The 14,488-nt window shown below is 40.6% G+C and overlaps 1 protein-coding gene across 2 annotated transcripts; it reads right to left on the bottom strand.

Annotated features, from left to right (window-relative positions):
• Positions 1 to 10,388: 10,388 nt before the first annotated feature.
• Positions 10,389 to 14,138, bottom strand: LOC139459260 (histidine N-acetyltransferase-like). Of its 2 annotated transcripts, none has more exons than XM_071240709.1 (4): positions 14,071 to 14,138; positions 12,983 to 13,152; positions 11,785 to 12,018; positions 10,389 to 11,123 (listed from the first exon to the last, which is right to left on the bottom strand). In XM_071240709.1, the coding sequence occupies exons 2-4, from the start codon at positions 13,142 to 13,144 to the stop codon at positions 10,602 to 10,604; spliced, it is 918 nt and encodes a 305-aa protein (XP_071096810.1). In that variant the 5' UTR covers positions 13,145 to 13,152; positions 14,071 to 14,138; the 3' UTR covers positions 10,389 to 10,601. The 2 variants fall into 2 exon arrangements, with proteins under 2 accessions (XP_071096810.1, XP_071096809.1); XM_071240708.1 differs by having other exon boundaries at positions 12,983 to 13,230; positions 14,071 to 14,091.
• Between the last annotated feature and the right edge of the window lie 350 nt (positions 14,139 to 14,488).

Raw genomic sequence — 14,488 nt, 5'->3', positions numbered from 1 at the left:
TTAAATTAATGTTATTATTCAGTATAAAGTTGATTTTACACCTCTCAACAGTTCAGTGTAAGTAAAGACAAAAGCTGAGTTTTAATGAATTTGGTTTAATGTACATGTACAAAGCAACTTGCAGTTTGAGAGCATTTAAGAGTATGGTTGAAACACAAAAAGGAAATCAAGGTTAAAAAACGGTAAATAATTTTCTAGCTAATAGACATTTAGAAACATTAAACACATTCAGGATATTAATGTGTGCCAGCATAATTATAACTCCATTACATTTATTTTGGAATCGGAAACTATTGAGATAATCCCCGCTGATTGCCGAAGGAAATGTCACATCTATGATGTCTCTGAAAATACCTTTATTTGAAGGATATGACCTACATTTTCATAGGAAACCCCTTTCAAGACTAAACATGTCTGTCGATGGCATATGGAACGATGAAATTCGTTGATCTTTCATAATATCTTCCACGATGTTTCGTAGTTCTTGTGAAGTGACTATTTGAAATACAACCTCTGTCTGTGCCCACGTCTTCAAATGTTCTAGGTGACGTATAATGTGATGACGTAGGGCTGTAACGTTACTTCCGAAAATGTCGGTAATATACACGATTCCCATTTGACATTCCGTCGGTGTTCCAACTGAGAGAAGTGACACTTCAGAGTTATCGCCCATTGACTGAAGAGCAAATGTGTCCACTGCCAGTATGTATTTGATATTTGATGGGACGAGACGGAGAGGAACCCAGTCTATTATTATTTTGCCTTCAGGGAAAAGCGTGTCTCGGGTTTTCTCGTCCTCAAACAATGACGTCATGGTCGATGAGTTAACCTCCTTCGGAAAAGTCGTCATGTTTAGTGGAGGATCAATGTCTTCAACCTTAAAACGGTAACTTAAGATGGTCTGCAATACGAAAATACATCAGATTAAAGATATGTATTATAGAAAGGGTGTTTCCCAACAGACAAGAAGTGCAGAATTGCGTACATTGCAAGGGTCATATTGTCGTGGATTTGTATAAGCGTAGAAAGAATAGCATTTAGAACCCGACGAGGGTGAACCTTCTTAATCTATCCCATGTGTTGAAAAGGTCAAGTGTATTTGTATTGGCGACGTGAAGGTTCAAGGATGCATCTAGACCAGGGATTGTGGGATCTTCTCGCTGATGCCACAAATGGTGGTTACCCACACAAGAAGACAAAGTAATTGATATCTCAAGGACTGTTTCAACATGTGCATAATATCAGAAATGTCATATAACTCATTACAGTAGAAAAGGTGAATCCTAAAGCTTGTGTTGGTTGTTTGGTTTGTCATTTAACGCTGCACTCAGCAATATTACAGCTATATGACGGCGGTCTGTAAATTATCGAGTCTGGACCAGACAATCTAGTGATTGAAATCATGAGCATCGATCCACGCAATTGGGATCGATGACATGCATCAACCACCCGATCCCGTTAGTCGCCTTTTACGACAAGCATAGTCACCTTTTACGGCAAGCATGGGTTGCTAAGAACTATTCTACCCCGGAATCTTCACGGGTCCCTAATGCTTGTGACTACAACAGACATTATGACTGATGACTAACCAAATGATTTCAATAGGTTTCTAAGGTACTTTTCTTTAGACATAGCTTTTCATGTGACACCAATTTTACGTGTACACATATTTAAAAATAAAGAATTAAAAGAGCAAAAAGTCTCCGAACCTGTGTTTTTAATAAACCCTTTATTGAGAGCAACGTCCCAATCTGTCAGGGTAAAATGTCACAATCTTTTGCTTTAATCCTAGTGAGTTTTGGAAAACCAACACACCTAAATATCTATGAAAGGAAACTTACTTCATCTTATTAAAATCCATTTTGATTTATATCGTAATTTTCCCCCATTTCTGAAAAGAATTTAAACTTTATTCCATTCAGTCTTTACGAAACATTTACACTATATTTATCTCTTCCTGTAGTCTAATTGTTGTATCCGCACATCCGGCTTCAACATCAGCATACATATTTGGTATTTCTGTCCTAAGAGAAATTCCCATCATGCAATTATTATGAAGTCCAGTTCCTAATTGTAGCAGTTATAAAGAGGGAAAACAATAATGGGCTCATGATACAATCTTGACGGCTTCCCAATGTACATGAAAAATGTTTAGTTAAACCTTTCTGTGTTTTAACACAGGAATTTAATTTGACTATACATATTTTCGATTGCCCCGAGAGACCGAATACTCATACGTCTTAAATAATACCTTATGGTAAAGATTATCAAAAGCCTTAGCAAAATCAATAAAACACAATAACAAAGTCCTCCTTTTTCCAATAGATATTTCCGTACAAGACTTTGTATGACAAATATGAGGTCAATTGTCGAATAGGGGGCACGGGTGGCCGGGTCGTCTGAGGCGCCGCGATTCGCTGTGTAGAGTTGCGTCCCTTGGGCACGCCAGAAACCTATGATTGTGGGTTCGAATCCCGGTTCGCCACGATTATGTTTCTAGGTTTGTCAGCACCATACCCGTGCTCGTGGGTTTGACCGAAGTGGTAAACGTCTGAGACCTGCATCACTTCGGGCTTTCCTCCCCCATTAAGCTGGCATGCCGCGATATAACTGGAATACTGTTAAAAGCGGCGTTAAACCCAACTCACTTACTCAATTGTCGAATATTCGAATCCATATCCAGCATGTTTTTCACTTATCTTATTTTGAGAAAATGCAGAAGTTTTTAATTTATTATGTAAAATACTAGCATACACTTTACACAAAATATGTATTGATGATTATCCTCTATACTTTCCTTGGTCAAATTTAGATCCCTTCCTGTGCTTAGGAGATATACTCCTTATACCCAATTCCTTAGGGAATTCACCAAAAAGAAATTCATTATTAAATAGTCTGGTAAGAACATTTCTGCAACAATTCCATCTGGTCCGGATGATTTATAGTTTGAAAGTATTGTTATATTATTTGCAACTTCCTGCACATAAATTTATTTATCTAACATATCAATGAATTTTCTGAGAAAACATTTCTACTATTAGTTTCTAAAAAAATCTTGAAATAATCAAACCATTGTTGGCCATTCAATAAATTGGAAATAACTCACTGTCCCCCAAGGAACATTGCTAGTAAGGAATAGAAATAAACTCTTTTCATATGACCATATTAAAATAAAACTTAACATTTCTATTCCTAAATTCATAAAAAGAAATCCAATAAAATACTAAGCTCATCACATTTCTTCCAAAGTCGACCCGTGAAGATTCAGGGGTAGAATTGGACTTCAGCAACCCATGCTTGCCGTAAAAGGTGACTATGCTTGTCGAAAGAGGCGACAAACGGGATTGGCTGGTCAGGCTCGCTGACTTGAGTGATGCATGTCATCGATCCCAATTGCGTGGATCGATGCTCATGATATCAATCACTTGATTGTCTGGTCCAGACTCGATTATTTACAGACCGCCGTCACATAACTGGGATATTGCTGAGTGCGGCGCTAAACATCAAACCAAACCAAAACGGTGGCTCATGGGCCAATCATGGGCTAATTAATTTTACTCAATTCGTCTGCTTGACGAATCCCTGGTGCTGCCAGTTGGAGATCCACTAAACATCAAACCAAACCAAAACGGTGGCTCATGGGCCAATCATGGGCTAATTAATTTTACTCAATTCGTCTGCTTGACAAAACCCTGGTGCTGCCAGTTGGAGATCCACTGGCTTATAGCATTGTCCCTGTGATACTCCGTGGTGGGTTGGGAGCTGGGATGGCGAACCATATACAAACTCAAAATGACACAACCAAAAAAAACCAAATGTTCTTTGGAATATTCCTCGGATGAGGAGATTACCACCCTGAAGTGTTCTTCTGGTAGTTGGTCTAGATTTTAAGTGGTTTCCGCCACTGATGGTACACTTTTAAAATTGAATCCTTTTGCCATTTCTAAGGCATTTTATGGCATTGCTGGAGATGTCCAGGATGTCGAAAAGATTAGGTCCACTAGTTCAGTGGAATTGCAGAGGTCTCCGGTCCAATATTAACGAATTACATCTTTTAATTCAAGATTTTACGCCTTCAGCAATATGTCTTCAAGAGACGTTTCTCAAATAGACCGACACCTTTGATTTGCGCCGGTACCGTTCCTATCATTCATTTTCTCCACCAGGTGTTGAAGCTACTGGAGGATCTACTCTTTTGGTGAAGCAGGGAGTGATCCACAGCCCTGTTTCACTTCAAACTCATCTTCAAGCTGTAGCAGTCAGACTAACTTTACACATAACCTTTATTCTGTGTTCACTGTATATTCCTCCCTCCTCTGTGCTTCAGAGATCAGATCTTCAATCCTTATATGCTCAGCTCCCTAAGCCCTGCGTGATCATGGGAGCTTAACCCATTATTGGGAAGTGTTAACGTAAATCTTAAGGTGAAAATACTTGAAGATTTTATTTCTGATAACAGTTTAAGCATTTTCAATGATTTATCAAATACCTATTCACATCCTGCTACTGGAACTTATTTCGCTTTAGATCTGTCACTAACAAATTCAAATCTCTTAAACGAATTCACGTGGTCGGTCCACGATGACTTGTGCATATATTTTGGCATTAAAGACATCGTGTCCGAGCCGAGAATTCGAGGCGACGAAAGCCTAGGTGTCATTTGACTTACATTTCCCACGATCGCACGAAAAGATTGAAATGATAATTTTGATGTCAGTTTGGCATATTTTAGATATATTTTTGTTGGTTTTATTACTTTATATTATTTATTTAAAGATTTGCTTGAAACGTCTTGATTTTGCTGTTTGACATGTTCGATGAGGACCCGTTGTCGAAGTGTGTCCAGGAATTTTATTTCAATAACATTGCAGGAAATAGTAAATAATTTTATCTATTGATAAAAAATGATAAAATCAAATGAAGGTGGTGACGTGAGGTGAAATGGGGTTTAACGTCGCGTCCAAGATTATTGCACTTATATAGCGACGTGTATGTACGCGTATGTGTTTGTGTGGCTGCTTGTACTAGTCCGGACTGATGCCGATTTATAGTGCTAGCTCACTGAGATATCATGCCGCATTTTAACACGAATACCCCACTCAGACACAGTATACTGACTCCGAGCAGTATGTCCTTGTTTTAGCCCCTTAATGCCGAGCGCCATACAGGGTAACAACAAGTACCATCTTTTAACGTCTTTTGGTATGAAGCGGTCGGGGATCGAACCCCGGACCTTCCGCTCTCCGAGCGGACGCTCAACAACTAGACCACGGAGGCGGTCCAAAAAATCAAATGGAATACGTATATTGTGAAATGTGATAGATTGAATAAAAGCATGAAATGTCAAGTAGGTTAATAAAATTATAAACTATTCTGATTTGACTTGGCCGGTCTACCCTTCGCTGTCTGGTGACTCGTGGCTTCTTGGCCAGTGTACCGGCCAACAGTGTGAAACGAGTTAAACCGGTCACCACTGCGCTTTGCGTTGACAAGCTTTGATTGTGTTAGAGCAGGATCCCAGCGAGAAATATCAGAGTGTCTTCCCTTTGCTTTACGCTCGACGAGGAAATGAAATCTCTTCTTGTTTGAACTTTTTGACGAAAAGATAGGCGGTAATAAAAAAGGGTAATTTTCGTTTTTATTTTTTTCTTAACATTTGGACTTTTAAAAAGCGCATCCGTAAACTAAGAAATAAAAAAAATTGTCGCCTTATGAGACGCCTATTGGATCAGGTATATTTCAAACTCAGCTGCTATACATGCATCCCTGAATTTTAGAAAAAATGACAAATTGTCTTTGTTACCAATGCTAATTATATAGATGAAATCATGCATGCGAAATAAATTAAGTGTAGAAACGAACACCACTGTGCTCAGAAAACTGTACTTGCTGAAATGTAAACAAAACATTAAGAATTTACATTGTGTAGCATTTTTAGAGGTACATGCGTCTAATTGTTGAATACATCGGCTCGGTCACGCGTTTGAGAATATTCATGGGAAGATTATCGTTGCATTAATTATGGAATTTCAAATATATACATAACAATGATGTGGTAAATTCAACAGAACCCGTAAACGTTTCCGTCCTGTGTGACGCCATGACTGACGCTAAATCACGCACGACGACGACGTTGCATTTCGGACTTATTCTCTTTGTTACATTGTAAAACATTACTGTCTGCTGTCTGATTACATGCGTGACACATTTGTGTATATACGATCCCTCAATCAACGGAAACCCTTCTCTGGAAATCCCGCGATTTTGTAAAAGTCGTTCACCGGTAGTGATGTTATACTGAAGTAAACATTGTGTAAACTTTCAACTCGGCATCCAGCGTGTTCCTTGTTCTTGTCTAGTTTGCATGATCATCATCGCCTTGATAATCCACAGATATGGCCGGCGGAATCCTTTTTGTGTAGGGTCACATTATTTATGAGTAGTAAGCAGTACATAGGATGACGTCACTTATGACGGTGGTGTTATTATGTATTAATGCGCTACTGCGATCATCAGAATAGGCAAAATGCAACGATTAGATGCTAAAAAGGTGCGATTTTAGGGTGTGTAAGAAACAGATTACTACACTCGTGCCTGTCAGATACCATTGATCTTACAACTTAACTATGCTACATCAGTAATATTTGTACTGTTTTATACTACACATGTACGTCTTACTGTTTTGATGTGAAAGCTTTTAGTGAATGTTTAATTAGGTGCAATTTCCGGGTAATTTACGCAATTTACGCACGGATCTGTTCCCTATCATTCGTTGCGATGATTAACACCAACGAACATGCCAAGATTGACCGCAGTCCAGAGGGAGAGAGACACAGGTATGCTGCAGATGGGAGCGACACAGAGAGCGGTTGCCATTAACATGAACTGCTCCAAGATGACCATTACCAGACTGGTCGCACGTCTCCGACAGACTGGCAGAACCGCAGACAGACCACGGAGTGGCAGACCAAAGGTCACCACCCCGCAGGATGACCGCTATTTACGGGTACTTTATCTGAGGAACAGATTTCTTACTGTGACTACGACATTATGGTCTCCGGGCTTATCGCCCTTTCAAGGGCCCTTTCAAGGGCCCTTTCAAGGGCATGACCTTGACCCGTCAACATCGACGTGCCAGATTGACGTGGTGCAGGCAAACTCAGCTATGGCAACAAAGGAAATGGCGGCGAGTGCTATTTAGTGACGAGAGCAGGTTCCAACTCTTCAAACCTTCATCCAGCGTCAACAACGGACGGCGTTCTTACATGATAACGCCACGCCCCATAAAGCCCGTATTACTAGAGACTTCCTCAACGCCAACAACGTGACTGTCCTGCCGTGGCCAGCTCGGTCACCAGATCTGTCACCCATAGAACATCTCTGGGACCAGCTGGGGCGTCGTCTTCGGAAACGTCAACATCCTCCCTTCACGAGACAAGCGTTGATCGTTGCCCTCCGTGAGGAATGGAATCGGATACCTGCAGTCGATGTGAGGACGCTTCGAAGATGCATTGCCACTCATGGAGGTCATATCCCGTATTAAACGGTCTGGGCCGTCGTCATCTTAAAGTTGTAACCTATGTTGTTGATCGAATACTGGACGAATGACCCCTTGTCAAGAAATGTCCCTGTTGGAGGTCAAGGACTTTGTTGTTGAATTAGTAAATTCGCATTTTACTGTTCTGAATGATGAATTTCTACAATAAAATTGTTATTGCTGCTTCAAATTGTGTTGGTCATGTTTTATCGTTAAAAAATAAATCGTTGGAAATATCGTTTGTAACGTTTCTTTTGGACGTCAGTTTAGCTGTGATACTCTAGTTCTTTTACTGTCCATTGACGGCAGATTTTATAGTCTATATTTATGTATTATTACTGTACAACTTGATTTAGTCACGATATGGCTGAAATATTGCCGATGTGACTATAAATCTGAACTCACTCACTTACTAATCCTTACGCAACAGATGAGGCGGTCTCACTGGTCTCCTTTATTTCTAGTTCAGATCAGTTGGCGTTTTGATGGTTATTGAAAGATATCAGATCACGGATATATATGAAGCTGGACAAATTACCTTGTTTTGGCCCTGGCAATTCGAGCAGAAATTCCGATTCACATGCATGAAGAAACAGATCCAGAACGGGGAGCAGAATAGGTGCCCATGGATATGCCTACCCGTTGCCTAAATGTCTTACATCCACATGTTACATAAATGTTATCAATGAGGAAGTATTTCACATATTGTTTTCACATACAGTAAACTTAAGATGTCATTTTCTTTCATTTTTGACAAATTGTCCTGAGCCACTGAAGATAGTATGTAACTGTATCTGTGTTCACCACGTTTTGTAACAAAAGCCCATGGATCAAGAAATGAAGTTCTCGTAAATTTTAGACAGGTGGATCTCTCCCTCGAGCTTGACAGCCTGTGATCCATCACGACAGGTCTTGTGGCCAACGCATGATTGTCAAAACGGGAGATAACTGCCGTCTACAGTATGTCATGTTGATATCAAGGTCCGTTCAGTTTACCCTACATAGTGATCCAGTCAAGTTGAAACTCATCCCCATACTATTACCGATCGCCAACCAAAATGGATGGGTTTCTGGAATGGTGTGTGCAGCTTTGACTGTATTTGCCCGCCTCCAGACACGTGTACCATTGTACAACAGAAAACCTTTATCAGAGAAACGGACTCAATATTCCATTTTATATGTTGATTTGACCATACCAAATGAACCGTTTTTCAGGCCTAAGTTAACAAGGGGCGTATGGTTAATCTTCTGTCTCTGTATCCAGCTGTACTGTTGTCAAATGGATATCGTGCAAAGAGCCTTAATAATAATGCATCTTTTCTCCTGGCTGTCTTGCACTTATCACGTATGGTGACGTCCAATTTCCCTTCAATACATTCCTGCATATCCCATTCCAATAATCTGCCAGCTCAACGCTTCCTACTATCTACGACGTGCCATGATCATGTTTTTTTAATGAGCATGCAGCCTGCGTTGAGAAATGTGTGCCTGCAATGGTCGTAACCAGTATGTGTCTTCGGGCATTTCGTGGGCGTTGTGCTTCAGGTGCAGTATGTGCAACATCAAGGCTTTGAGAGGTATTGTCAACGCTATGTTATGTTATGTTGTGGGAAAGGGGTTCCTCCTCCCCGATTATATGATAGCATGGCTTGTCGGATGCCATTGTTATTTGCATCGATATGTAGACTACTGAAGATCGATGTAATCACATGCTTGTTTTTGTGTTGAAAAATTAGATACCTGATTTTAATGTTAATGTCACCACTCAGAATCAAGCATGATATTTGCTGATATTTGTTCTCTATGGGTTAAAAGGCAACGAGGTCAATGATGCGTTTATACTTCTTTTTATTAGATGCTAATGTCCTCATGAAACACAGATACACTGCTTTCCATACTGGACTGCACGCAAATGCAACAAACATTTGATAATATCATGTCATATTCTGTTTGATGCCATATACCAGCTACACCACATGCATGTCACGATCCAGTGGAAATTCCCAGTAAGAATATAGATCTCCATAAACCTATGCATGGCACAAGAGGTGACTAACGTTAACGGGATCGTGTGGATTGGCCTGCTGACTTGGTGGATGCATGTCATCGCACCCATCTGCGTATGATCTCAATCACTTAATTGTCTGGTCCAGACTCGATTATTTACAGAACGCAGTCATATAGCTGAAATATTGCTGAGGGAAGCTTTAAATACAAACAAACAAACGCTAATGGAATCTTGAAACATGATATAATATGACTTTGAATAATAAAGTATTTTTGCGAGATTAAATATATGGTTGGTTGGTTTGTTAGTTGTTTAACGCCGCACTCAGCATTATTCAAGCTATATCACGGCAGTCTGTAAACAATCGAGTCTAGACCAGACAATCCAGTGATTAATATCATGAGCATCGATCCTCGGAATTGGGATCAATGACAGGCATCAACCAAGTCAGCGAGCCTGACCACCCGATCCCTTCAATCGCTTCTTACGACAAGCATAGTCGCCTTTTACGGCAAGCATGGGTTGCTGAAGACCTATTCTATCCGGATCTTCACGGGTCTTAAATATGTGGATCCGATTATGTACACGTGTGATAAGAAGTGATCTTCGTGGTATCTGTCGTTGGTTATATAATCAATATATTACATGGCAATATTTACGTGTTGCCGTCCTGTAGTAAGCAACAGCAAAAATGTCCCCAGCTTGTGATTCAAGGATAGAAGCGGTAACTTGGTGTGCAGTGTTTCATCGTATCATTATTGTGTGGATTGATTCTGTTTCTTGATATGAGTCCCTAGATTGTCTGATCGCGACTCGATGATTTCCAGATTGCCGTCATGTACCCGTAATATTATTGAATGCAAAACAAACCTTTTCAAATTGTTTCACATTTTTCTTTATGTAATATTTCGAACGGACTGCCTATGTAATATAAAAAAATGTATTTGTAAGAAGTCCCTCTGCCCTGAGTCTAACTGTAACGTAAGATGCAGACAATTGAGACTAAGACATGATGACTCAAGGAATATTTCCTCGACCGTGAACATCTGACATTTTTCACCTGAAACTCTTTTCAAAATAAATCATTTCAGTCATCGGAAAATCGAATGGAGGAACCCCCAGACTTTTCACAATATCATCCCCGTTATTTCCTAACTCGAATGCAGTTATAATCTGAATTACAACTGCTTTCTGAGTCAGCGAGCGTAGGTATTCCATGTGACGAATAATGTGATGACGTAACACGGAGGCGTCGCTTCCGAAAACATCGATACTATATCTGATTCCCATTTCACACGGTATTGGTGTTCCAACCGTCAGAAGTGACACGTGAGTGTTATCGCCCCTTGACTGGAGTGCTAATGAGCTTGGTGCGAGTATGTACTTCATGTTGGAGAGTAACAGGCGTAGGGGAACCCAATCTATAATTATCTTGTCTCCAGGAAACAGTTTCTCGCGTGTAATGTTGTCCTCAAATAATGACATCATAGCTGACGAGTTGACTTCCTCCAGATTTATATCGGTTGGCGGGGTGAGAGGTTGTATATCTTCCATCTTAAAGTGATAATTCAAGAAGTTCTGCAATGACAAGAGGCAATACAAGAACAAATTTGTCTTTCAACAAGAAGCATGTGCTTGTGTGTATGCGCCCCTGTTCTTATTGAATTGCTGAACACTTATGATATCCATAATGACACAACTTTTGTCAAACATGAACTACATGCCATAAATGTACGCATCTTCTTCAGTCCTTATGGCTCAGCGAGGACAGAAAGCAGCGGCGTACAGCGACCATAAGATAAGTTTCGAAGCAAGACGTTATAGCAAGAGGTTATAATCATTTTGTAATTATAGTGTAAACATCAGAGAGAGAATATGATGGATGTCATCACAAAATTCACCTGGTGAAGGAGTAAGCATATTCCCCGAAACGTTATGTTCGTCATATGAAGAAATAATTTTTTGACATCCATAATATTCCCTCTCTCATGTGAATCACTTCTAAATATAACTTCTAGTATATGTGATAACCAAGGCTCTCTTAGTATGTGTAGTGTCATGTTCATAAAGTTTTATCGATGCTCATGATGTCGATCACTTGATTGTCTGGTCCAGACTCGATTATTTACAGACCGCCGTCATAAAGCAGGAATACTGCTGAGTGTGGCCTTAAACAACAAACGAACAAACAAAACAAGGAACAAATTACTTTTCTTCATAGCGTATAATATTTACAAACCTTTCTTGAAATTTCAGTATGGGTTTTCCTCAGGCTGTCTTTCTTAGCTTCAAAGTTGCAATTGTTGGTGGTCATGGCATCGTATTTGATGCTGTCTACGTCTTTGTATTCTGCGTAAACGTGTTTCATAAGACGGCCATAAACCCCTTGTCCTTGGAAGTCTTTCTTAACCCTGCTGCCTCGAACTAGAAAGGTCAACCCATCGTCGACCAGGAAAGGAGTGCAGAAGCCAACCTACGTAGAGGAGGGGTCATGAATAATTTATACATGCAGGGTTTGTTCTAAGCAGGTGAATAAAGGTCTGGTCTGAGATTTGTTGTATCCTTTTCGAGAAAACCTGGTGTCATCACTTACATTTACAAATTATACAATTGTAAACGTTACTGAGCCTTTCATGCTAAAGGGAATCAGTTTCGTCTAATCGAGACTGGCTGTTCTATGGTGTTGATATTTTACATATGAAGACAAAAATGGAAATAAAAACATTCACCTCAGGTCAAACCAAAACAAATGACAGTGTCTGCTGAGTATGCTGTATTTGTTTGGAGAATGTGTTGTTAAAATATAAAAATTGCGTGTCTTAAAGAACTTCAAGAAAATATAGCTCACCATTCAACGAATATTAAATCTCCCTCAGACAGGATGTCAAAATGTGTTAGCTTTGTATTTCTTAGAATCCCTGTATTTAGATTTATGCATTAGTTGTCTGGTAACAGTTCTGAGACTGTTCATTGTCAATGGTCATTATAGCTAAAATGGATAGAATTATCATTAAACCGCCCACATGTTATCAGAAATGAGCGGGCCACTGTAACGTGATAATGCCCTCATATTGCTTGACGACGGGACATTATCACGCCCGTTGTTAGGTGACGTCACAGGGTTATGAAAGGTGGCGTCACGTTAAATAGTGACGTCATCTGGTTTGTTCTATGACGTTTCCATATTTGTAAAAGTGGGTCAGTGAAATTCGAGTTCATTGCACTAAATGTTTCAAAACCGATATTGTTTATTTGATTACAAATTCTAACCATTTTAGCTATAATAACGGTAACACTATTTTTCAGAGCATTATCATTTCCAGAAGCCCTCCGTCTTTTCAACTGACCTCCTTCGTCTGGCAGTTAATGGAAGACATTAGGCTCCTGCAAATGATAATGCCCTGACACTAGCGTTACCCATATAGTATGCCACTTACTATCTCCTCACCGACGACGTAGACATACGACTGGGCGTTAGGGTCGTCCATAAAACGATGATAACGATGACGGAGGTAGTCAATCCCCCCGTAAACGTCCCCAATGGCCATGACGCGGTCAAAGTCATCAACCGTGGCTCGCCTGATGTGATAGTCAGACATGGTTACTTCTGCAAAGAGGTATGAGTCAGGGGAATTGCAAATGAGGTTTGCAATCATCAGGGTTAACCTTTTACACGCCAGGTGTTCTGAAAACATAATGCATTGTGGTAGCGAGTGTTTGGTTCCTCACTCTCAGGCAAAACAACTGTATGTCATGAAGACGTGACTGGAATACCAGTCCACTCTCCCCAATAATCAAAACACACACACACACACACACACACACACACACACACACACACACACATTCACACATACACACTACACACGCACCTGACACACATATATATTCACACACGCACGCACGCACGCACGCACGCACGCACGCACGCACACACACACACACATACATACATACATACATACATACATACAAATTCACCACACACACAGAGAATAAGATGATCTCTAAGCCTAAGCGAGACTGTGATTGTGAGTCGATGACGCAGCACGGGGGAAGTTAAGATCAAGAATTACATTGAGCGAGGGAATACAGAACGTGGACGTATAGAGAAATGAGTGGAGTGGAGACGTTAAACAAACACACCTCAAGGACTCACTCCCGTGATCCCGTACTGTGCTTGTGCGACAACACGCTGACCAAGACTGTTATCAGAGGCAGCTAGAGTACGTGAGCTGACTTTAAGTAAACAGAAATCCACCACGGTAGGTCACAGCCACTCGACCAGTTAGGCCACAGCTAGGATATGATTTCCAAGGTTGAGATCAACCAACGTGTGCGACTCCTTTTCATACAGCATGTGTTTTCAAATATGGAAAAAGTTGCGGGTCTAAAAAATTTAAACATATTCATGTCTTCTCACATAATACCACAAGGTATTGTTCACAAACTGTTGTGGTACATCACGAATAAACATATAAGTGACTACATTTTTGAACATGTAAATCAAACAAACATCACTGACCTTTCTGTGGGTGTAGAACCTTGAGAGAGACAACGCAAATATGGGCCGCAGCACACACCGTGCGGAGCTCGGTCAGTATGTCAGCGTTCAGCACAGCCGACAGTCGATTATTCATGTGCACTCGAGGATATTACTTGACCTTGGCCTCCGTGGTCTAGTGGTAGAGCGTCCGTCAGGAGAGCGGAAGTTCCGGGGATCGATCCCCGGTCACGTCATACCAACAGACGTTAAAAGATGGTACTTGTTGTTACCCTGTCTGGCGCTCGGCAATAAGGGGCTAAAACTCAGCAATGTTTCAGCTATATGACTGCGTTCTGTAAATAATCGAGTCTGGACCAGACAATCAAGTGATTGAGATCATACGCAGATGGGTGCGATGACATGCATCCACCTAATCAGCAGGCCAGTCCACACGATC

Source organism: Haliotis cracherodii, unplaced genomic scaffold, assembly GCF_022045235.1.
Source record: "Haliotis cracherodii isolate W230 unplaced genomic scaffold, xgHalCrac1.p SCAF_13, whole genome shotgun sequence".
In the NCBI taxonomy this organism is placed as follows: Eukaryota; Metazoa; Mollusca; class Gastropoda; order Lepetellida; family Haliotidae; genus Haliotis; species Haliotis cracherodii.
The sequence above is the reverse complement of the archived record's forward strand: the minus strand, read 5'-3'. Positions and strand labels throughout refer to the sequence as shown.

Bases quoted from the DNA above. Each gene is read 5' to 3' on its own strand.
- LOC139459260 (XM_071240708.1), bottom strand. From the start codon at position 13,201: ATGATTGCAAACCTCATTTGCAATTCCCCTGACTCATACCTCTTTGCA. The intron at 12,019-12,982 runs GTAAGTGGCATA...TCCTCTACGTAG, and splicing joins ACGTCGTCGGTGAGGAGATA to GTTGGCTTCTGCACTCCTTT. The intron at 11,124-11,784 runs GTTTGTAAATAT...TTGTCATTGCAG, and splicing joins ATACTGAAATTTCAAGAAAG to AACTTCTTGAATTATCACTT.